The 26,555-nt window shown below is 30.3% G+C and overlaps 2 protein-coding genes across 3 annotated transcripts in view; one reads left to right on the top strand and one right to left on the bottom strand.

Moving 5' to 3' along the window:
* Window positions 1-24,236, top strand: part of LOC136988481 (protein SSUH2 homolog) — a 33,326-nt gene extending 9,090 nt beyond the window's left edge. The window contains exons 2-11 of the mRNA XM_067286348.1: window positions 3,295-3,378; window positions 6,304-6,373; window positions 9,114-9,243; window positions 10,945-11,005; window positions 13,621-13,808; window positions 14,458-14,540; window positions 15,387-15,479; window positions 19,597-19,699; window positions 23,152-23,253; window positions 23,353-24,236. Of these exons, the coding sequence (XP_067142449.1) occupies window positions 3,330-3,378; window positions 6,304-6,373; window positions 9,114-9,243; window positions 10,945-11,005; window positions 13,621-13,808; window positions 14,458-14,540; window positions 15,387-15,479; window positions 19,597-19,699; window positions 23,152-23,253; window positions 23,353-23,499 (1,026 nt within the window). The 5' untranslated portion in view covers window positions 3,295-3,329 and the 3' untranslated portion in view covers window positions 23,500-24,236. The remainder of the gene's footprint in view (window positions 1-3,294; window positions 3,379-6,303; window positions 6,374-9,113; window positions 9,244-10,944; window positions 11,006-13,620; window positions 13,809-14,457; window positions 14,541-15,386; window positions 15,480-19,596; window positions 19,700-23,151; window positions 23,254-23,352) is intronic.
* Window positions 24,237-25,697: 1,461 nt separating this feature from the next.
* Window positions 25,698-26,555, bottom strand: part of LOC136988488 (lysosomal cobalamin transport escort protein LMBD1-like) — a 43,103-nt gene continuing 42,245 nt past the window's right edge. For both annotated transcript variants that reach the window (XM_067286363.1, XM_067286370.1), the window contains one exon: window positions 25,698-26,029. In XM_067286363.1, coding sequence (XP_067142464.1) covers window positions 25,916-26,029 — 114 coding nt within the window. In that variant the 3' untranslated portion in view covers window positions 25,698-25,915. The remainder of the gene's footprint in view (window positions 26,030-26,555) is intronic.

Genomic DNA, 26,555 nt, shown 5'->3' on the forward strand with positions numbered 1-26,555 from the left:
TTGATGTGACTGAAATCAAACAAATTGTTGGCAAAGTTCTAAGCGTACCTGTAAGCAATGCATCTGTGGAAAGAATTTTTTCTATAATGGAATCTGCTTGGAGAAATGATAGAAGTAGAATGAGAGTGGAGCTCGTTAAAGCAGAGTTAGGCATTCGAATTAATTTCGACGTGAGCTGCGAAGCTTTTCATTCTTATTTATTTCAACGTGACCAAAAAAAAATTATTGCAAGTAGCAAAATCAGAAAAAAAATATATAATTTTAAGAAATAAGAAGCATTACAATTATATTACTATATAAAATAATGTTGGATTGTTAACTGTGTAATACTATATATAAATATATATACTGTACTCGTATATGATAATATAATTGTTGAATAAATAAAATATTGTGACTGTTTATTTTGAGGGGCAATCCTCCAGGCGAGTAGTTGGCAAATGTTGGCAACTGTACTTCTAAGCAAATAATCATTATCTATTAAAACATTTATTATGTTACAAATCTTATACAGCAGAAACCTTCACAATAATTAATTTAAAAATTAGTAATAGTAATTTAGTTAATATAAATGAGATGTTTTTGAAAAATAATTGATTAGTGAATATTTCTCATGATAATATTATGTGGTTTCTGTGATAAATATATTTTTTTAAATCTGAAAAAGCAATGTTTAATGTCCTAAAAACATTTGTTAAAAATGTTTCTAAAATGTTTTTTCTTAATGTACATTAAGAAAGTTGAGTACATTATCGAACAAAATATCACCTTGGGACAAAAAATCTTTAAGGCAGCATTTCTTCAATTATTTATGAGGAAGATGTATTATTATTCAATTCTAATAAAACTGGTCCCTCTGCATAAAATCATTATAAACCATTACTTACATTAACTCTTAAATTATCAATCTCCTGGATCTGTCAGCAGGAAAACAGAACAATCTTACATCTCTGGCTGACGAATTTTAACAATTCAGCCCTGAATACCAAACCACTTTAAATAAAATAGATAACAAGAAATTTAACTAATTGAGATCGAAAGAAACGAATAAACCAAATTCGTTCTAGAAACACTGTACACACAATATCAATATTGTAAACAGCTATCGGTTTTTTGTTTTTAGTTTAGTTTTTAAATTATCACCTGCACTGCACTTTACATGAGTTTGGTTAAAAAATTATTTACATTTCATTATATTCTTTATTACATATCTTTGTTTTATTATAACTTATATGTATGTTACAACCAAAGCCCGAAATTGGCCAAGTGGGAGTGTCCGACAAAATCAGTGCAAATTGACTGGCCAATGTCCGATCGTTTCTTGATTTTGGTATTTGGCCAGCCAGTTTGAGAAATGGCATGGAGCGATTGGCCAAAGTCGGAAGAAAAAGTCACGAGCAGATTTTGGTGGGTCTGTATAATTTCACACTTGATATTGATTATTAATTAGCAAATTAAATTATGTGTTATGCTTATTAATCTTAGTAAATTATCAATCTCTGCCATCACTTTATATAACAAGATGAACTTTCGTGATATTTCGAATTACACACCGTTTGTACTTTTCACATTTGTGGTGATCTGTTGTGCACTTAGTAGTATAATTGCATCGAATGTAGCCTTGGCCACCTGTCTCTGATTGGTGAGATGCGACAGTTCATAGTAGCTTTTCTTCTGTGCCAACCGATTCTAGTGTGAGCAGTTTCTCGTGCAGAACGAAAAACTCACTTCTGGAATACAGTTGTGTGAGGCTGTGGAAGTAAGCCAGAACTATATTTATAAATTTTTTATTCTATAAAACCGATAAGAGAAGAAAGATAAAAACTTATGTCCATAAAAGGGCATGTTTAAAAATAATTCTTAGAAAAGTGAACTTCTCGAATTAAAACAATAGAATGATGTAAGTTCCAAGATCGACCATCTTTGATTGGGATTGAATGGAGACACCACATTGACTCATCCTGCAATCCAGGTTATGATCTCGTTACACTAGGTAACGAGTGAAGACTAATTACTGTAGAAAGTGGAGGTGAGGAGGATCGACCAATCAAAATGATTGATCTGGAACCCAAAAAAAGTTTATAAAAATGACCAATTCAAAGACACGGACAGCTTCTCCACTGGATTTTGATACTGTGTGGCATCCTACATAGTGAAAATATTCTCTGTTTCTCTAACATTTTAAATGATGCATATCTCTTGACACGAGCTATTACACGACTGCACCCTGTCCAGTTGTCCAACTGATCAATTGTTCAACTATCCAACTGACCAACTGTCCAACCATCCATCACATTATCCTATTCTTGGACAGAAGATACTGTTTTTGTAAGCATAATTTATACAATAAATTGGGAAAATTGTTTTGTAACTGGAGAACATTACACGCGGTTTGGCGACCTCACAGTTGTTTGAGAACACCGTCAAAAGATGTGCCGCCTACTGGACAGTCTTGCATCAGCATATCGAATTTTAGCCAGGGATTACCTGCCCCTTTGCGAAATGGCCAGCCAAAGTAGCATATACACTGGTCATTTCGAGTACATCAGACCTTGGCCATACCGCTCGGCCAAAGTGCGAAATGACCAGCCAGTTCGGGAACTGGCAAAACTTCGGGCTTTGGCCGTAACATATATATCTTAGCTTAAATGAAAATGGATTTAAAAATTGTTAATAGAATAGCAGTTGCGTGCCGTCCATGGAAGCTTTGGAAGCACCACTTCCCTTGTATTTTCTAAATTATAAATACATATCATGCGATTATTTTCATATTTTAATGTTCTTTGAATTACTTAATATTATATTATAACTGCATTGTGTATCTTGTTACAAATTTCTATACATGAAAAACAATGATAAGATTGCTATTGTAGGTTGGTTATAAATTGTCTAAAAGTACTTAATAAATAAAAAGACCTATTCTCTCTCATTTATCTTTAGTTTAGTTTGGTTCTTATTAAGAATCCTTGTGTATTTCATAATTTACCTGTGTCTAACTATTTAAATATTAATTACTCATTAAATAATTAAAGCCATTGAGTCAAATCTTATAATTTGAACAAATTGATGTTTCTAACTCAAAGTGGAAACTTTAAATTCATGTAACGCAATAACAACTTCTAGTAACACTGGAGTGCTTAACACAGAGACACAGTCTAAAAACCTTTCACAGTGTTCAATGGTTTGAAAAATATTTTTGCAAATAAAGATACAAATTTCTATATTTCAGTCTGTTTCTTTTATATTTAGAAAAATATTCAATAATCTAAATGATACTTAAAAATTATTTTACAGAAATTGTTCAACCGTCATCAACTTCTCTAGATAAAATGGAAAGTACAAGTATACCAGGATATGAAGGAGTTACAACTACACCAAGTAAATATTTTTATTAAAATTAATATGTAGCAATATTAACTTAAAAAATAACAATCATTCTTGTAGGGATGACATGTGCAATTAAATAATAATAATAATAATAACAATAAATATAATTACTTAATTTAGTATAAATCTTTTTATTTATGACGATTGATAAATAAGGTCTCCTATCGTAGCATACCATGAAGTTTGGGGATAGAAACACTTGATGATCATGTAGTAGCCATGAGTAGATTCAAAGCCTGATCAGTTGATCCAGTGGTGAATTATTGCATAAGTATATGAGATGTATGTCTTGGGCCTACATCCATAGGGGTCACAAATTAACAAAAAATTTCATCTTAAAGCTGTAACTCACACAAAAGCTTTTTTTACAAAAATAAAAAATGACACGATAATATGATAATCACTGTTAGAGCTGTACGAATATACATACCATACATCACTTGCTAGTTAGTAATGAGCTGATAATCTGAGGCAAGGAAACTTTCTGCATATAGTTAAACATACAGAAATCAATATATATCTTGACTGGCATGTGTGGCTTTTTCAAAGTAAAGTGGCATATTCAGCTTTCTAGTAAATAAGATGTTAAACATGAACTTGTCTGATTCATTTCATACAAAACAGCAATCGGTGATTGAATTTTTACCATTGGAAGGTTGTGTATAATGAGGAAACAATTATTTCAGTGAAGTGTGAGCAGTTGAGTGTGAACCGCCCAGAGCAGACAAGATAAGTATTTTCAGAGTAAGACCCAAATGGATTTTTTCTTGCACCATGATAACACAAGACCACATTGCAGTTAGGAAACAGAAAAAATACTTAAGAACTTAAAGTTACATGATATTGGTCTGCAGATCTATAAATTTCCACTGTCATCCATCTATATCCGTCTGACTGTCTGTCTTTCTTTAATCTCGAGAACAGAGTTAGATGAAATCCAAGACCAGATTAGGGGCAGTAGGCCCTGATTAACTATATATGAACTTCCAATGCAAACCGGAAGTCATGTCTAGATTTAAAACAAATCTACTACTTTTTTAGAACTAGTCACATTATTCTGCTTTATCTCAAACTAATTTTATAGCAATGGAAACCTTATTTAATTAATCTGCATATTAATTAAATTATTAAGTTTGTAACTAATTTATTATTGAAAAATTCTAACATTTTTATAAACTTAGTCTTAATATTTGTGAGAATTTGATTACTTATTAAAATAAAATATTTATTAGGAAATGTCACGTAATAAAACTCAAGAAATTACAAAATTCAACATTTACCCCATCATCCAATTAACTAGGAACATCTGTCTCAAAAGAGGGATGTTCTTGTAATAACTTTCTCACCATCATCTTTCATTTCCCAGAAGGGAAGAAAAGTAAAAACTTTTCCCTGCTGGTTATGAAGAAGTAAAGATTCCAGGAAAAACAGGTTACTCTAAAGCAGCGGTTCCCAACCAGTGGTCCGCGGACCACCAGTGGTCCGCAAGAGCTAAAATATGGTCCACGAAAGATTTAAAACTTTTATTCAATTTAAATTATTATTCCCACATTGATACAAACTGGATTTAATTTTTACTAAAAATGTTGTTTTCTATTATAATAGTACTGTTAAAGCATGTTAGTCTTGAGTTTAACGATTATGTTAAAAGTTTTGATTAAAGTTTATTTTTAGATTAACACAGTTTATTTTTTACTTTTCTTAAACCTTGTGGTCCCTGCTAACAACAATGAAATCAAAGTGGTCCCTGGTCAAAAAAAGGTTGGGAACCGCTGCTCTAAAGGAAATAAAGGTCAAGAAAGGTTTAGTAGTGTGAGGTTAACGAGCGGTATGAAGACAACGAAACGAAATTGAGGGAAACAAAACACAATGAGTTTTATTTTCTTCGCTCGTAAATAAACAGGATACAGGGGATACCAACAAACACCTTTTCCCACCGACAATACACGAGCAAATACTGAATCTGGTACAAAAAATTTTCCCAACAATATCTCTTAAACCTTATAAACCTTAATTCTAGTGTACAATAAAAATTCTCGACAATATTACTTAAATTATAAAATTAAAACTATTATACAGAACAAAGAAATAAAAGAAAGATAATATTAAGAATGGGAAGGGAAGAGAGTACCCACGACTAGATTGACAAACCTACAGGCCGAAGTATCACGGTGGAACGGGGATCGGCGAACACTTTCTCTTTTTCTCACTCTCTAAAACAGTTCAAATCGTCCTTGTCCCTATCTTTCTGGTACTAGGCGCACTAGGGAGACTCCACTATCGCTCCTTCCAACTCGAGTTCTCGCTCCAGAATGACCCACGTGTTCCTCTCTCTTCCCTCAGGGCTGCACTCCCTCTTTTGTTTTAGGGGTGAGTCATCGAAATAACAAAGAAAGGGTAAGAGCAATAGGTACATTCCAGAAGAATGGATAAATAGGTTGGGAAGAAAGGAACAAAGGAAATAGAAAATATAAAATATGAAAACGATATAATTACATATAAAAATATACAATTTAAGCATGGCGTGTAGCCACAGTAGTCAGTTACTGGATCAAAATTTTGGTGGTTAAGTAGTTGGATAAATTGTGGATTGTTATACTCCCTTAGCATTTGTTCAATACAATAGAATCAGGTAAGAGATAATGCTTGTACACAAATACACAAAAAGATATAAACATATGAGCATTGCCTTTCTTCATCCCAGATCCACACAACATTGACCTTTTACTAAGGAGAATCAAAGCATAGTTGAGGTTTGCATCAGCCACCATTTAGATCTCACCAAGAGAATGTCAATAGGATAAAAACCTCACATATTTTAATTGAAGCAGTTTTGTATTATTTATCAATTTAATATTTTATTATTGATAATATTTTTTTTAATATTTATAATTTAAAAAAATTTTTTTTATTTAGAGAGACTAGTACCACCAGTTAATTCAAGTCGTCCAAGTATTCCTCCTACAAATACTCAAACTGTTCAAAGGTAAGTTAAGAATTATGTAACAAATTCAGTTATGTCTGTAATGCTAAAAATCCACAGAAAAATTTTGGAAGAAACGGAGCACATACAAACAGGTCTGATCCCATGTAGACCCCTATCCGTTCTCTCGCAATGGACCAACAATTCAATTTCAATTCAATTGTTTTATTAAGGCACACAAAAGTACATGGTCAGCACTGCTAGGCATAGCTGGCAATAGTATACATGAATATAAATAAAGATAGACAATAAGTATAAACAATAATGTGTATACATGTTAAAATAAATGAGAAAAGTGATAACAGAGTATGAATGGATATACAGAGTTAACTAAATATATACAATCAATTGATTGTTTAATAATAACAGGATATGTGACTGAAGATGTAGCGCAGATGGAGTGTAAAATACAAAATGAATACATTTAACGATAATATATTACAACACGATAATATATTACAGTGTAGCATTGAGAGTAGACCGTAACATAAATGCACAATAAACAACAATAAATTATGTTATAAATATGTATTCCGAGACCGTGTCTTCTCTTTATTTGTATTTATATTCACTACTAGGTGTATTAAGAGACACAAGGTTCCTCCCATGAGGTGCTAGTGATGAGGATGTCATCTAAGTATGAAAAACAGAAATTTAGGCCTTGCAGAACTTCATGCATGAATCGTTGGCTTGATTGGGCTGTGTTGCAGAGACTAAAAGGGAGGAAAACAAATTCAAATAGACCAAATGACATTGTAATGGCTGTCTTTGGCACATCATCTGGGTTAACTGGTATATGATCTAACCAAATCGATTTTGGAAAATACTCAGGCTCCGTGTAAATTTTGATCAAATGGATGTGGCAATGGATAGTGATCAGGAACAGTTATCCTATTCAGGGCACGATAGTCTCCAGTAGGTTCCAGTCTCCAATCATTATGGCTTTTCGACACCATATGGAGGGGAGAAGCCCAGTTAGATTTTGATGGTCTGCATATATTGATAAACCTGCTCCAGATTCAATTAAGAAATTTAGGCATTTTGTTGTCATACACAAACAAATGGCTATATTTTGGAGCTCGTTTCCCTGATCAGCAGTTCAGTCGAAGGAACACTGCGAATGACATTTCCTAACAGCTGATCTAAACTTATGGTAGTAACAATATCCCTGATGACTGAGGCTTCTTCCTCGAGAGCGTGAACTAATGCAGTACCTCGAATTCGGGTCATGTCAGTTTTTCTCTGTACTACGATAATGGGAGCAAGCAGTACATGATACATTAAGTTCTGCAACCTTCCTTGTGAGTTCTAAAATCTCCAGTTCAAGATTTTTGATTGTGGGATTTTTGGCTTCTAAGTTGATGCTGGACAGTTGGGTTGGTTCTGTAGGTTCAGCAATCTTGTCAGCAAGAGTGGCTAGCTTGTCTAGTTCATCACCACTAACAGCCAGGACTGTCTGAATATTTTTGGCGAGACATTGGAGCCACAAGTTTCTAAGAAATTCTTCGATAATCTTGCTGCTGAAAGCTCTCTCATTTTATGGAGTAAAACTCAGGGTTTCTGATCCCCTAACACCAGATCTTCAAGCAGAATTTTAGCCTCTAGCAGCAGAGTTCTGGAAAATTTCGAGGAGTCGATCTTTTGAGTTTAGAAAATGGGGCCTCAGTTGGACGGTCAAATACTAAATCACTGACATTACATAGAATCTCCACATCCAGGGAAATGATTAAATAGTTGTACTTACTGTTTTCACTTGTAATCTGATTAATGGCAAAAGCCATGTCTAACTGCACAAAAAATAACTTGATATTGGTTTTAGTAAAGATAGGCATTTTTACCTGTAATGTCCAATTTCCGGCTCGTTCTGTTCTGCCATTCTGGACGCCTAACTATGCAGCTACAAGGGAAAGCACGGGATAGTCTTGGATTAGGCTTAGCTCAAATCACATACTTCTAGTCTTCTTATTGAATTTATGGTTCAGAAACTGATCATACCTGCATATCCTGTCAAAAAAAGTTCCTTCATAGGCACAGAGTTGTTCGACATTCAGTTCAGTCGAAAGTCCAAGTAGTTCATTAATTGGATCACATTCAGGTCACCACTTTGTCATTCAATCCTACTGATCCTTAAAAAAACTAACACTAAGCAGTCACACATGAACAGTAACAAAAAACTTCATTAAATTTATTAAATAAAATCAGAGCTGTTGTCTACATCCTCAGGCTACACCCGGGCAAATCAACAAACTTTTGCGCCGTTTTTTCTTTTTATTTCACATTGCCAGCCAACAACTTGTTAGAAGTGTTGCCAGACAATGTTCTAGATCTCTGGTGCTGGCGGCCACAAAACCAATGAGATTCAAAACACCAACCTTATGATTATGAAACTGGCATGCCCCCACTGAGTCACTCTATAAATAGTGGAAATTCTAAAGGTTTTAAGTAATTTACAATATTAAATTTTAATTTTCTCATTTAATTTTGAGTAGTGTGCCTTATTGTTTTTGGCACATGTCAGTTGTTGGGAATGCACTATATCCTCATTATGTTTTATCAAAATCAGTGACACCAACATTACCTGGTATGCCATTTTTAATTAAAAATTAGCAAGATGACTGTTGATACAAGATGATAGTTGAACAGCTAGGAAAATATAGAATTTTTCGATATAAAAAATGTAAAAATTTTAACAAAACAATCATTTAAGACTTTAATACAATGAAACTGAATTATATTATTATAGAAGAGTAGGATTAACAGAGGAAGAAGTTCGAGAAGCACTTATTGAACATGTTTCTCAACATTGTTGTTACGGAAGTGATCCAGCTAAAAATATGGTTATTAGAGATATCATAATGTCAAGTGCATTCCATGTGAGTAATTTTAAAATATTTTATATGTGTAAAATTATTGTGTATTTAATTCCTTCATATTATATGATTATATATTACAGAACTGAATATTTTCATGAACAAATTTCACTAAATTATCTCAAATTTCTGAAACATGATACTCTACTAGAATATAAGTTGTGAAATATAATACAATATACTTATACAAATATGTACTACATAATTTTAATGAAGGGTTAACATTTATATTAATTAGCCTTTAATCCCTTTTTTAATATATAATAAAATATACAAGTACATAATACTGTACATAATTTTAATGAAGGGTGATCATACACTTGAAACGTTTAATGCCTTATATGCCTCCTAAAATATATCTTGGTCCCTGGTGTTAATGGCCCTCGTCGGTTAGGTAATCCTCATTTAAATACAAGACAAAAAATTTTTAGGAGACATATAAGGAATTAAATGTTTCAAGTGTATGATCACCCTTCATTAAAATGATGTACAGTATTATGTACTTGTATATTTTATTATATATTAAAAAAGGGATTAAAGGCTAATTAATATAAATGTTATAAAATGTGAATTATATTTGAAAAAATTGAGGACCTAATATATTAAGAAAAAACATTATACTTTCTACAGATACATAATTCACTTGAAGGGTCATCACACAAGGGTCATAACCCTAGTGTTAAATAACCCTTATCAGTTAGGTAATTATATATCAATATATTTTTTCCCTATATATAACAAGATGCATACAAACTTCCATAAACCTTATATTCCTTATATATATATAATAACTGATGAGGGCTATTTAACATCAGGGGCTGAAATGCATTTTAGGTTGTAAATAAGGCAATAATGGTTTCAATTGTGTGATAACCCTTCAAGAAAATTATGTACTATGTAATTGTAGAAAGTATAATCTACTAAATATAAACAGATTAAAGGCTAGTTAAATTATATTAAGGAAATTTTCAATTCTATAAATTAATTATTATCTTGAAAACCTAATAGAGCAAAGGATATTGTTTGAGTGTGATTAAATGATGAAATAACTGATAAATTCACAAATTAAATAATTAGAGTACTGGTAGGTATAACATCTGATTTTGTGAAGTTATTGGTCATGAATAAGTTACATTAAAATCATCTCTGCAAAATATTTAGTGTAAAGTTATACTTTCATTGTCTCGTTAATTTCAATATAAATTTCACATTATTCAAAAGTAAATATGATTCTTATAAAATACTTTTCATTTATTTTACTAAACATGAAAGTAATTTTTAAGTATAAATTAATAAAAAATCGCTACAGTAACAAAATCCAGCAGAAAAAAAGGGAAGAACAGTTTAATAAAACTAATGTTTTCAACTGACTTTATCAGCATTCGTCGGGTTTATAATGAAATACAATCAAACATAAAATAGAGTAAGTTTTTAATCAAATTTATATATTCTATTTTATGTTTTATGGTATTTTTGTTATAAAACTGATGATATCAGATAAAGTTGGTTGAAAACGTTAGTTTTATTAAAGTGTTCTTCCCTTATTTTTGCTGGATTTTGGTATTGTGGTGATTTCTTACTTATTATTCTAATTTCTTTGTTTTTTATTTTTATCATTTAATATTTTTCTTGGAAATTTTCTGGAATTTTATTTATTAATGCACTGATATTTATATACTATTTATTTTTGTTTTTATTTTTTAGTATAAATTAGAAACATTTGGAGAAAGTCGTGAAACGAAGTGGGCACACACTCCATACAATGGTAATTTTTGCTTTTCTTTTTTAAGAACCACCACAAATTTGTCAGAGTAGGCAATAAAGTCCAGATTAATTTACCATATTTACTCGTGTAAAAGACAATCTCACGTATAGGATGAGGTGTGACTTAATGGTATGGGCTGGTACAGAATTGGTACAGTTCTTCATAACATTCCACAAACAACTCTTGCAATGGTAACATTGGTATATGACAACTGGGCGATTCACAGTGGGTGATAGTCAAGTGGACGGTGGTTAACTGGGCAACAGAAACTTAATTTTTGCATGTTTAACAAGCATATGATTTATCGGTAAAATATATATATGGTTAAGACTTACAAAGAATGAGTCTTAAGTTATGAATTATGAGTTATGAGTTATTTCCAACTTAGGAGAAGGAAATATTATCAAATAACATGCTGTAGCATGATTAATTATTTTATGTCAGAATGGTTAACAAAGCACTTCTTCAAAAACAAATTCTTTCAAGAACTTATAAATTAAAACAAAAAAGTATAAATTGTATTTAATGTATAATGTAATGTATTTTTATTTTTATGTAATTGTCTTTGTTTTTACATATATTTGTTAATTTTGGGGTAGACACCCACCGTCCTTCGAGACTTTTCTATTTAGTTGTAAAAATAAATAAATATGGTTTGTAATCTGTATAAATATGTTTGTTAATTACAAAATCGGCCTTTTGCTTTGTAAATTTAAATTCGTAAATAATAGTTTTTAAGAAACGATTAACTCATTTCTTAAAAATTATTATTTAAAATTACCAGACTGTAGATCAATATAAAAGAATGGTGAAAGAAAACAAACAATAGACAAAATACAAACTTTTTATCTGTTATTTTGTTGTACAGATGTCTGGCACCCTATTAGCAGTAGCCCAGTTGACTGTCGTCCAGTTCTCTGTCACCCAGTCAGTCTGACCCCTGGTAACATGTGAAGCCATGCGTTGTAAACAACACTTCAAAATGTTTTCAACACACTCAGATAATGAGTTACTGGTAAGCATTGTAGTGTACAAGAACTCCATACTCACACTAGTATCAACCTGGCTTTCACACAGACTGCACTAAATTCTATTAAAGTCATTTACAGTGTCTTTCATCTGTAATTTGTAATATATCTTCTTTTCCCATTTGGCAATAACTTTTTGGCTACACTGTATCTTTTGTAATTATTTTTCTAATAAATAATATTAGTTTAACTCTATAATCCATTATATCAGGTATAGTATTTCCTACAGTCAACAAATATCCAATGGTTTTAACCATGCATAATTTATTATTAAATTTTGTCTTCTACAAAAACATTGGATATTTGTTGGCTATAGGAAATACTATACATGACATAAAGGATTATAGAGTTAAACTAATAAGAATACAGCTATCCTATTTATGGTAAATAATAATAGTAAAAAATATATAATTTTTACTATTATATATAAATACTATTTTAATATTTTAAGATTAAAGTTATTTCTTTAATATAAATTATTAGTAATGTGCCTAAACTCGATTACTTGTATATATAATTTTTGTAAACCATGTATTCGCATTTTTTACCGGATGCTCACCTCCTAGTGTTTAAAAACAAAAGTATTTTATCTGGGTCGTTTTATCATTCTTGTATATTGTCAGAAGTAAAGATGGGTAGCAATAGAAATAGCAAAGCTTTTGAATTGAATTCTAAATTGATATTCCACAATCACACAGGAGCCCGATATAAGTTTTAATCCATTCCCATACGAAAACCAGAATTTGGAGAAACTCATAAATGTAATCGACAGAGAGTGGATTTGACTGTTAAGAATTGGCAAAAAAGATTCCCGATTGTCCAGATTTACACGAATAAATTATGTTGATTTTACAAGATTTTTCCTTACGGTTTAAAATGCCAGTAATTTTTGTGGGAAAACGTCTGCATTTGATATTTTATTTGTGATTGAACGAAATAAAATTAGAATTGTATTAATAAATCTAATTTTCTTTATTTTGATCTTTAACGCTTGGAGCACCAGGGTTGTTTGACTGGTGCATCCAATGAGGGTTTTCTTGAGACCAGTACCGTGCATTTTGTATATGAGAAATGCTATCCAAGAAGAAGAAAGACTCGTCACTGAACATTACTTTCCGAAGGAAGTCACAATCCACATGTACTGTACGCATCTACTGAATCATTCACACTGCAAGTTATTACTCTTATTGGCAAGCAACTTTTTGGCCATACTATATTTTGTCGACAGATATCTGGATATCAGTGAAACCACTTGTTACTAAATATAGTTTTCTTGTTTATAGTTAAATTATAGTTATTCATACAATTTTAATAAGTTTAAAATTACTTTACATAATTTCCGTCAGGAAGTATGTTTTCATTAACTACAAAGGATACTTAGAAAACATTTTAGACATTCTTTTATCATTAGAAATTTACCTACTTTTCAATTAATATTGTCTCCTGTATCATTTGTCCCTAAACATTTGTACTTATGATAAGTACCACAATGAATAATTTTGAATAGAAAAATTTTTAAGATATTTTTATTTCATAAATTATAGATGAATTTTTTTGAGCTAATGTAAATTGTTAAAAATTTTACAGGTGAAACAATAGATACACCTATGAATGGAATTGCACCCGGTCCTTGGGATATACCATTGAAACCGAAAATGGAATTTACTGATTCTGTAAAAACAATTGAGGTTCCTCATACAGCTTCTGTTAGAATTTGTCATATGTGTATGGGAGGATGCATGGAAAGATGTCCTGAATGTCTTGATGGTTGGAAGGTATAGTTTATTTTTTCATGTTTAATTATTGTTAAATTAAGGAGACGTGTATAAATTCCATGCCTCAAAATAATAAAAAAATCTAAAAATTTAAGAATTAAAATTTTGAGTTTAGAAACTTAATGGTACATCACTTAGAAAAAATTTTATGCCGATGTTAGATTATATCTGAAAAGGCAAATTCCGGAGGATGTATCATATTGTTATCACTGGAGGATACATATAGTAATATTCTACATAAGCACCAAATAGAAGTGTATCATTGGCAAAAGATTTCAAATCAGAGTTTGCATCGCTTTATTTTTTGCAGTTATATCATTTTGCATTTTAGCTGTAGGCCTTCCTCAGACTACAAAAAAATAAATAACTTGATAATATATTACAAGAATTCCAATTTCCATAATTGACAAATGTTATAAAGTTAAACATACCAAATCATTATTCCTGACGAGAATAGTTGTCACATTTGACAGCCACCACGGAGGAAACAAATGCCTATCAGTATATGTTTAGTGATTGGTACTATTGTCAATTCCATTATAGTGAATCTGTGTTAAGCAAGGTCAGAGATACTTGTATAATTACAAAATATGTAACAATTGAATATATTTGTAGTAATAAAATTATAATTTTATATATTAAAATATAGGAATTATGTCAGTGGTGTAAAGGAACGGGCAAAACGCAACTCGGTCATACTTGCGATGAATGTCAAGGAAATGGAAGAAAAAGGTTAGTTTAACTTAAATGGAAAAGAGAAACTAATCCAAACTGGAAAAGTGGAGATATAAAACACCTCAGTAACCTTTATTTTTACTCCAGTAATATACTGGAGTAAAATGAAGGTTACTGGGGTGATTTATATTAAGTTAAATGTTTATTTGGAATGAAATAACTTTTTCTGTATTCAATTTTTAGACAGTGTTTTGTGTGTGAATGTAATAATATCAATAATAATAATAATAATAATAATAATAAATATTTTTACTGTTTTACCAATTCCTGAAATTTCTGAAGCAGCCGTAAAAGCTAAGGCAAATTTGCAGCTAAGTAAATTTGAAGATTCTTAAAAAAGACACAAATATTTCATAAATTTTTCAAGTTTACTAGCATTTAATAATTTTTACAAACCATATCTTTCTAATTAGATGAAATAAATCCATAAAATGAAAATGTACTGTACATTTATGATAGACCTTCCCTTGTAGGTAGCTGCCAGAACTAAAGCTCTTTTATTTTTTTTTACCTGACCTATCAATGAACTTCTATTGAAGTTATCCTAAAATTAGCTTTGTATGCAATTGCTGGAGCAATTTTCCTATAAGGAAAGATTGTCGCAAGTGTCGCGGAACTATTTCATCAAATTAAAAGCTGGTTTGTAAAAACATTAGTTTATTTCTTAACTTTTAATCAAGCTATTCTGAATCAATTTAGTGTTTTTTCATTTGTGTTGATAAGTTATATCAGTAATTGATATAGCTTATAATATTTTTATTAATAGTAATGATATTCATTTTTGTATTTACTGTAAATATTTACTATTTTAAAGTAATAAAAATTTTTTTTTTTCCTTTTTAGATGCGAGAAATGTTGCGGTAATGGAGTAATCAAATGCGATACTTGTAAAGGCAGAGGAAAATTAAAACATTTTGTAGAACTCACTGTTACTTGGTAAGATTTATAAATTCAAAAACATTTGTTAAAGATCTTTAAATATAAAATTCAATCTCAATTGCTTTTCTGGAGTGAAAATTTTCTAACACTTGAGGACTTGTGGGTCATTATCAGGTTGATTAGTTACGGGACATTATCGGGTAGAAAATGAAGGTTGGAAAAATATTTTTCCAACCTTCATTTTACACAAATTAATCATATCAATTTAATTAATTTATTTATTTGCAAATAAATTAATTAACGAGTATGTTTTGGTGGCAGCTTTTCTTGCAACATATATTGGAAAGTTTCCACGCATCACAAACTTAATAATAAGTTCTGGTAAGACTCAATCCGAGATGAGTGGAGGGGGAAAAATAATGTATTTTTTACACTAAGATGTTAATCACATCTTAGTATAAAAATTAGTTCATGAAAATATATTACTGTGTTTTTGATGTTTATTTGTCTGGTTTACTCTTGAAGTAAGATGCATAATTCAAAAGCACTAAAGCTTTTGAAAATTTTACTCTTTTTATTACAACATAAACTCATTTATTAATGAATGATGCCATTTTTTGGCTGAATATATTGAATACATAATATATGTATATATGTGTGTGTGTGTGTGTATTATATGTTACCGGCAAAACCCAATTTTACGCCAAACTAGTTTAGAATTATTATTCAAGTATATTAATGGTTAATTTAAGTTCATCATGAAACACAAATAAGTTCATTTTTAATTTTAGTTTGATTTTAAAAGTTATTTTTATTATTTTGTTTGAATTTTTGAAAATATTTTCGAAAGTTAATTACCTTTAAAAGTGCATGGCTTAATAAAAAAATACAAATTGATAAGTACTGATTAGCTTATTTTTATTTTATAGTTTTGTACAAGTGTTGTGTCACTTCTAATCAATACCGTTTTTGGTTAATGTTACCCTAGGTATCGAAGATGGCGGCTCGTCTCCGATTCCAGCAATCAGAAGACAGGGAACAGTGGGGACGCACATTCTAACCTAACCTAACCTATTCTAATAATTTGGTTGCTAATAATTATGGTAATTTATTAGAATAGGTTAGGTTAGAACGGGCATCCCCACTGTTTCCCGTCTTCTGATTGCCGAAATAGGAGACGAGCTGCCACCTTCGATATCTAGGGTAACAGGTAACATCAACCCCGTTTTTTATAATTAAGTAGATTATGTTTGAATAGATATTGTTCATCTAATTGATTGCCTTTTAATTTTACTTTAACTATTAATATACTTGAATAATAATTCTAAACTAGTTTAGCCTAGGCAAAACTAGTTTGGTGTAAAATCGGGTTTTGCCGGTAACGTATATATAGATACTGATTGCGAATGTATTCAATAGACAGTTTTCCATTTTAATTAGTCACCTAAAATAACTTGTAAAATATACAACCTACAAGAAATGTTCATCATCAAAAGCAATGAACAAAGCTGGAACTATGATTAAACCTGTAACTTTCAACACCATCCTTGCATTTCCAGCAAATGAATTGATTAAGAACACAAACGTTTTTGGCATATTTCATAAGCCTGCATCAGGTTTCATGTGCTAGCTTCAATTGATAACATTCGAAATTGGAATGTTACTCAGTAAGTGACATTATTTAATTTTTAAGATATAGAACATCCTATATTTCTCCTGTGTTTGTAATTTAAAACATGTACAGTCAGGGCCAGATTAACCCACTTCGGGGCCCTAGACATTTTCTTCTTACCGGGCCCTCTCCCTCTCCCACAAGAAGAAACGTAAGAACACATTTTCTTTAGATTTTAGAATTCACAATAAACGAAAATATATTGCTTTTTATATGGTTATCTGTTTATTATATACAGAAGATGGTGCTGGACACGAGGTAGTTGCTGTCTTTATCATATTTTCTTGTAATCCCTGTGTCCATAGCAATGCATATTTCAAGTTTAGACATTATTTTTCAAACTGAATTGAATAAAATATATATTGAGAACTTTTTCTATCATAAGTCAACATTTCCTTCTAAGTTAAAATTTATAAACCAATATATAGCTGAACAGCTCATTCATTTATTCATTCATAGGATTTCTAATTATTTTTTATTCATTAAAATTATGGAAGCAATTATTAGATATAAAAACTAATTTTAATTTCTTAAATTATCTTAAGATTTAAGTAAGTGAAAGAAAAATTTGATTATGGATAATCAAACTGATCATGGTTAATTTTAAATAGATAAATAGTATGTAATAACTCTACATCATCATTTAAATGTTACCTGAATTTAACTGTGCCAGCATCAGAATGGTCAAATATTTTATTGCGGGCTGGTGAAATTTTTTTTATGGACTGGCAGTTGAAAAACACTACTCAATTGAAATGATATTTTATATTGTATGTAGTTAAAATATTTATTTTAGAACAGTAGATAACTATAGTATCATTGTGACTTTACTGACACTTTGCGACCAGCTAGACCAGTGTTTTTCGACTGTTTTTATCTTGTGGCATAAATTTCTGCGGAAAAATCACGTGGTGTTTTTATACATTCTGTTGCCATATTACTTGTCACTTAACCTAATTCTTTTGTCTATATTTTTTGTCGATTAAATAAAACGGTATTGTAGTTCTTTAAAATAGAAGCGGGTTACAACAATGGTTATTTAAATTAATAATTGGTTTTCTTATGTAAACGAAAATTAAGTCTTAATTTGCATTTAAAAGTGGCATGATAATTGCCTTAGAAATAACTTTAAACCTGCCAATGTCATGCTAAAATAATTTGAACTAAATACGGACAGTTCTAGATGAAATTTTTTTTAAATCAAAAATGTATTTTAAATGAAATAATGAGTGTTATGCACATATAATTTTGCTTATGAATGTATATTTTTCACTACATTATGTATATGCTTATATATTATAACAATGAAAAAATCATATAATCAATTTAAAAAGGTTTTAATTTTGACATGTACTTTGGGCTTTTTTCGAAAATAATTTAACCTTCAAAATTTTCGCGGAACACCGAAAATCACCGAGCTAGATAAGCATTTAATGCCTTCCACTTTAGGAATGTAGTCTTTAGTTTAGTTGCCTTAAGGTTAATTTGCAAGTTATGTTTACAATCCATGTGTACAGTACTGTACATCTCACTACATAATAGTCAGCAAACTTACAAAAATACTAAATAGGCATACCAAGTAAAAAGAAATAGTGTAAGTATACAGGAGCCACAATCTAGAAGAACTGCAATTTGACCACTATTTAATGGGAAAACTGCCAGTTATATAGTGACCAAAGCATGTTTATTATACTTATTAGTGAAAATTAATAAAATTATATTAATTGAGTAAATGATACTATGTTGTTTGTCTTATTTACTCAATTAAAAGTTACTAAGCAACTAAATTATATTAAGTTTTTTGTTCTTTTTTACATTTTAATTATTTGTTATTTTTAAATAATAAGTTATACATTTGATAAAATTGCCAGGACTATAATTGTAAAATTAATATACAGTTTAAGACTATACAATGAGTCTTTCGATATCCTTTCTCACACCTTAAACTGTATATTAGTTAGTTATACACTTTCCCTATTTTAAAATACAGTAGAGCGTCGATTATCCGAATCAATCGGGGACTGGGGTTGTTCGAAAAATTGATTTTTCGGATAACCGATTACGTACGAAAAAATACATTATTAATATAGTATATTAGTATATCCCAATAATAGTATATTAATATAATATAATAATAATATAATATATTAAATTATTCTCCGTTGCATGTCGCTTTGCATTGAATTTAAATCTAACGAAAATTTGTATAATAATAATCGTGGCTATTGTATTGTTAAAAATTATTTCTTTATTTTGTACAAACAAAATAAATATATTGAAAAATATAAAAACAAAAAGAATTATACTTTAGAAATTAATCTAGTATCAAAAATGTTTGATTCGGCACGACACAGTCCGACCCAAACGCTTTCGGTTAACCGACGTTTCGGTCGATCGGCATTCGGATAATCGACGCTCTACTGTAGCTTAATTATTTTAATTATACTAGATTTTATTTGACAGAATTTGAAATCTTGATTTTAATTTATGCTTTGCTTCTAGGAGAAATCATACTGATGATTTTGTTGTTGAAGACACAAGTTTGCCAGATGACTTAATCTGTAATGTAACTGGTGACATTGCATTTAGTGATCAGAATTTCAGAGTAAGAAATTAATTTTTTTCATTTCTTATTGACAGCCTTGGCAAATGTCTACTTACAAATTAATAAATACAGTTATTCACAATTATTAAATAGAAAAACAATCAAATGCTTTGTTTTTACTATATACAGTAAACTGATTCATTAATAAAAATATTTGATTGTATATGCATTAATAGTTAGAATTAATTCTGTGTATCCAATAAAACCTAACTAGTCACCACCTGTGAAAATATGAACCTGTATATATCAGTCTCAGATAAAACAAGATTTTACCGTATATAATTAATCTTTAATATTGCAAATAAATTTTGAGGTTAAAGCTATAATATACAAGATATTATAAAGAGTTATATCTGCTTTAAAACTTAGAAATGTGTTTCAATATTGGTTCTATAATTGATTAATGAATTCAATATGTTTCTGTAAAGCATATGTTGACTTTTTACATGTGAAAAAACTTTCCAAAACTAAGATTTGTTATAAAATGCCATCCTTTACCAAAGGATGGTAAATAAGTGAACAGTGCCCTTAACAGTTTTTTGTTTCTTAAACTGGATTATGTGGAACCTTTAAGTTTTTTGTGAAAAGATATAAGGGTTCTTTGAGACAAAAATGCACAGTGGCAGGAGAGGAAATTTATTTACATGTGTGAGGACCGGGTTAAGCCCGGCCCAAAACCCTTTTTTGTTATTAACCCTCTCGTGGAAAATTTTACAAAAATTCAAAATTAAAAGGATGTTCAGACTTCTGCCGCCGGAAAGCACTTCCTTTCTCTCCGGATCCAAACTCTTAGTCATGGAGATCGAATCACCAGCGATTCACCAACTATCGCGATTGGTGATCGGAGATAACGTGACCCGTAGTATATAAGGGGAGAAAAAGGCTGATAACGGGGTCGCCGAAAGTCCGAATAAGACGCACGGCCCGTCTGATCCCGATAGAGAATCCGGAGCCGATCCCCGAGGAAGTCCAGTCCAGGGAAAGTCCAATCCGAAGACCCGAGCAAGCTATAACAACGAAATATCCATTCTAGGAAGAGGTATGACCCCGAAAATTGTAAACTCTCTCTTAGCCCCGCAGTTAGGAACTGGACGCATTAGAGTAGAGCTATTCTCTGTATTTTGTTTGTCTGTTTTCACCACGGTTTCGTTTATTCGAATATCACCTTGATCTTATCGACGAACCCACACGCTTCCTCCACTAGACCTGACAAATAATTACTTATCCCTACAATTCGGGATATCAAAAAAAAAATTTAGTGGTCCACAACAGTGGGGTGGGTCTTGCCAACCTGTGAGCCAAAAGGAAGGAGGTACAACTCCGTCTACCTCCCGGCATTCCCACATGTGATATTTTAACATTAATCATTCAGCCACTAGTATGTGGGCAATCCATTGTTGCTCCACTCCCAAGTTTTTGAAAGACAAACTGCTGCTATTTCATTCTGTTTTTGTTAAGGTACCAGAAAATGTAGCTTAGCTAGGTTCTGTAAGATTTTTTTTCACTATCTTTATGTTGTTATCAAAATTTTGTTTATCTAAAATTAAAATTAATGCGTTATTTTTATTTTTCTAATACATTAATGAGTAAAGAAAGCATAACTGGAAAAGTATGTCTAATGCATTCAGTACCTGATCATCTAAATATGCATAGATTTGAATTTTACAATGCTAAAAACTAAAGTAAAATATTAAAAAATGAAAATATGCTATGCAATATTTTAAAATTTTGTTTTCTGGTTACTTATTTTTGTATGGAAACAATCTGGCACTGAAACTTCTTGAAAAATTAATATATTAATTACTACTTGTTTTTTCCAGATCCAAATATAAGAATTAAAAACTTAGTTTTGCTTAACAATATGATAATAAATAACTAATACAGTGGAACCTTGCTTAACGAGCGTAACTCGTTCCAAAGTCTTACTCGTAATGCGAAACACTCATGAAGCGAAACAATTTTTCCCCATAGAAATTAATGTAAAATACGAATAATGCGTTCCACGCCGTAAAAATGCTCAAATGTTTTATGTATAACGTTTATTTTTTAAAAAATTGTACAACATATACTGTTAAGGAGTGTGAATCATCATCATCATCTTCTTTTCTTCTAGCACCGAATGAACCATCCTGGAATGAATTCGATTTGCAGAAACAAAAACAAATCACAGCTAATATGTTTGATAAACACTCCAAACGATATGCCAAATTCTTGGGTTATGTAAATGCTATAATTAAATATTAGAAATTAATTAATTTGACTAGAGGTAGGCAGTTATGTTTCCATCTTGTATTAAATTTAATAATTATAAATAGTTAATTTTTAATTCAGACATTTCTAAAATTTAATTTGGAATTGGTCATTAAATTTAATGACCCAAGAATTTGGCATATCGTTTGGTGTGTTTATTATATAACGGGCTATGGTTGTTGATGTTTATAAGTAATATGTGTGAACACAGGTTTGGAAAAATATGTGATCACAAGCGACACTAAGACGCTAGCAGAACGAGTGGTAAACACAGACTGATGGAGCATGCCACATATGCACAATTCAGGACTTCCCCTCTCCTCATCACTCGTTATGCAAAACATCGCTTGCTAAGTAAGGTAACGAGCAAAACAAATTGTAAAAATTTATGTGAAATACTCGTTGTGCGAGGTGCTCATTAAGCGAGGTTCCACTGTATATGATATATTTGCTGCAATCAAAATGTTCCAGAATACCTCAAAACAAAAATTCAATGTAAATCATTGTATTTACATTGAAATCGGAAGAGCTTCCGACTGTTATTTAGGCAGTTGTCCTACCAAGTCACCAAGCGACTATCTTCTCTATAGAATCCACGACTGCTGTTGGAACCATTACGTTACTGCCTCTTCAACCTCTTTGATGTGAATCGTGTCCCTTCATTACTTTTTGTTTGGTCTAATGCATGAAAAATCACACGACGACTGTCGTAAGTTATCATGCAGGAGCACTACGTCAGTGAAAAGGCCCGAACATTTCAAATCTGATTGTTCTATGTAAGGCTTGGAGCAGCTGGCAGTAACTTTCTACATTGATATTGGCTCTGGAAGAAATTCAGTTAAAAGTGGTCTCTGTTAGTTGAAAAAGAACACTAATAAAACCTTTCGTTAGTTTTGTTCGAAAGTTTTTTGGTGGCCAATGGTGGATTTCCACTCGTTGCTAGTTCATAAAGGAAGTAGCACGATTCAATGGCTTTGACAAACCCGAACAAGAACTGCTCTTCTTCTTGCTTGTTTGTTTAAAAACCAAGCCTAAAGATGTCACAGTATATGCTGCAGAGACACCCACAAATGCTTGTTTTTTAGACCATCATCAGAATATTCTGAACTTTTTTGACTGCACTATATATCTACTATCAATGTACAGTGTTAAAATGCAAATTAACAGGGTTAGATTTGAATTATAATTTTTTCTATTTTTAGGTATCGCCTATTACTTGTTTTCAACCTAATATTAATAAGGCATCCAAACAGCTAATACAAAAACATAGTCAAGTATTTCAAACAGAACTTATTCTGAAACAAGTATGAATGTATTTGTAACCTTACTTTAATAATAAATTAACTTACTTTTATGTAACCATTTAAATCTGAATAATACAATTTAATTTTTAAATTTATTAGAGACATAAAGTAAGAATTATTCCAGTAACTGAAGCAACATACAGTTGGAAGAATACAATGGGAGGATTTTTTGTATACGGATTCGAGAAGGAAGTCTATTTCCCACATTATCCACAAGCTTGCTGCTGTGGTTGTAGTATTTTATAAATGTTAAGTTTCGTTTATTACATTAAATGAAATATAATTGTTACAGTAGAACCTCGGTTAACAAACTTTTTTGAAAAAATTTTGTCTCGGATAATGAATGTAATGGTTTTTTTGTGTCAAATTTTAACTGCTGTTGGAAGAGCAATGCTTAACTCGCGCATGCCTGAGTGTTTGTGCTAAACTTCAAAACTGAACAATGTTATTTAATTAATATGGTACCCAAGAAAGCGAAAAGTAATAGTGCATTGTTGTCTTCTATTGTTACTATCGCATTTGAGAAAAATTTTGATTAAGAGAGTAAGACGATCAACTTTAGATCAATTTCTTGTTCCTTACCAAAAGAGACCTCGACTCGGAATCTCCCGACGAAGTGCTACCCGTTATTTTTTTTGGAGGAGGATTTCCCTTCTAAGCATTAAGCTCCGTACATCTCCACTCCTCTGCCACCAACTACAACAAACGAAGGTATGTACAGTGCTATTTTATTAAATAAAGTTTACGTGTTTGTTGCTGTAACGATAGATACTACATTTTCATCAAAGAAAACCCATTTTACAAATAAAATTACAAAAATTTTGGAGGCTAGAACGGATAAATTGTATTTGCATTCATTTCTATGGGAAAAATTGCTTCGGTTAAAGTCGCGGAACGGATTAAGTTCGTTAACAGAGGTTCTACTGTATTGGTTAAAATAAATATCTTTGCATTTTACCACTTTTAAAATTTATATATTTTATTTTAATGTGACAATTCTCTAATTTTAGTCATTTTTAGATAGTAATTAAGATTTGTATCTTAAATATAACAAAAATACATTTTTTAGGTTTCATAAAGAAAATATATAGCTACTTTAAGGAAATCAACAGTTAAAAAGGAGAAAAGTTTTCTGGCCTTTATTTCAACGGTTTATGGTAATATTCAAAACGAACACAGGATACACCCAGTATTTCCAAAGAAGTTCCGGGTTATACTGCATGTATCACGAATTGTTTAAAACAATATTGTGAGCTAAAGTTGATCAAAATAGAGGTCAAAAACATTCATCCTTTACTTAAAGTAGCTGTATATTCTTCTTGAAACTTTTACAATGATTTTATATCATTTTGTATGTAAAGATACAGAGATAGATGTTTTTTAGTTGTTTAAAAAATAAGTATGATGTTGAATATTTCAAACAAATGCTTATTTTAATGTAATATATATATAAACATTCTCTTCCTGACTTTTAAAATATATTTTTTTACTGTATTTTTTCTGTCTAATTTGTAAAAAGACTTGTCTAATCACAATTGGATAATCAATGTTTGTTGATGTAATTCCAACAACTTTACATTTATCAGATAATTCTCATAGAAAATTGTTTATGTACCAAGAATAGTCAATATGGTTCTGTTTGAGATTTTAGAGAAAATTTAAATCATCCTTCAAAATTTGAACTTCTCTGATAGTATTTATCTTTACTGCTTGTAAACTAAGGTTTAAAATTAAACCTTGTATTTTAATTTTAAACCTATTTTATACCATATGTCATTTGTAATTCAACTAGATTTGTTAATATCCTTAATAAATAATTACTACTACTACTAACTTTAAACTGTTACAATTTGTAACAGTTTATATAGTTAGTACTAGTAATTATTAATTAAGGATACACATTTTATTTATTACGTTGTCCTGCCCCTGCAACAAGATAACAACCGTTATTGCTAATTTGTTCGTGCAAAAAAATTAAATTTTTACCATAGTTTATATTTTAATGGACACGAGTGACATAATACAAAGCTCCATATTCTAACCCCTAAACCAAAATTAAATTAGCTTCTTCGAAATATATTCAATATTATAGATATTAAAATACATTGAAAATTACTTTAAAAAACATTATTAATCAAAGAATAGATTAAATATGACCATTAAAAATAGTCATGTATTAAATTTTTTAAAATTCTAATATTTATTTTACTTTTGTGACTACTAATAACAATTAAAATAGCATTTAATATAAATTGACATTTCTCCTCTCCACAATCTAAACTTGTAATTACGTTATATTTTGGATATATTTATTGAATTCTCATCTCAAAGAATAAATTTGTATATAAATTTTATGCAATATTCAGAATTTTTCTGTAATATTTAAATATTTTAAAAAATCTGAATTTAAGCACGAGAGATCAAAAAATAAAATATCTTGTTGATTGATATGTAAATTAAAATATGTTTATTTTTCAAAGTACTGTACATTGTTTGCTAAAAAATAAAATATAAATAAGCTATTTTTGTAACAGCAATAAGAGATCTTAATGGAATAATTTTTTCATCTATTTACAATGTTTAGGGATTTAAGTATTAGAGAAAAAAATATAATAAATGCTTATGTATTATACATGTAGTTTGTTTTTCGAGCTTTAATAAATTAACCTCTGATTAATTCGTCGTCGCTTTCTTCGAAATCGTCTCGGTCTACGAGTCCCGCTATGGATGATTTTTTCCTTTGGATGATGGCAACGAAGAATCCGATCACCGACATCTAATAACACAAACAAATAATTAATATTTTTGCTCATTATACAATGGTGGAAGTTGAGTTTCTCAAATTAATTTCTGACTTGACGTCAGTCTATGTGAACAATTTAAAATTATCTGTTAAATACTCGGTGAATTTTATATTACAGTTTTATATTAACAATATTCATTTGTATAAAAACACACATTAAATTAATTCTCTTTTCACTTAAATTTTACAATTTGATTAATTGATCAATGAAAATACCAGCATGTTATAGGCTGTGAGTGAGTCAGACACCCAAAATGGTGTCAGTTGGCACAAGTGATCTTATAATATCTTCTTATACTTAAAGTGTAAAATATTATAAGACTTGGAACCAAGATTCAAACCCATATTCCTATACTGACAAGCTAAAAACTTTATCATGCAGACTTCTACTCAATTTTTATAATTATTTTTGTTTATTTTATGATACAAATAACACATCTCAAATATGAATAAAACAGAAATGTTATTTAATATTTTTTTAAATTTTCAAATTTGAGAA

Source organism: Centruroides vittatus, unplaced genomic scaffold (assembly GCF_030686945.1).
Source record: "Centruroides vittatus isolate TY-2023 unplaced genomic scaffold, ASM3068694v2 contig_1258, whole genome shotgun sequence".
Classification (NCBI taxonomy): Eukaryota; Metazoa; Arthropoda; class Arachnida; order Scorpiones; family Buthidae; genus Centruroides; species Centruroides vittatus.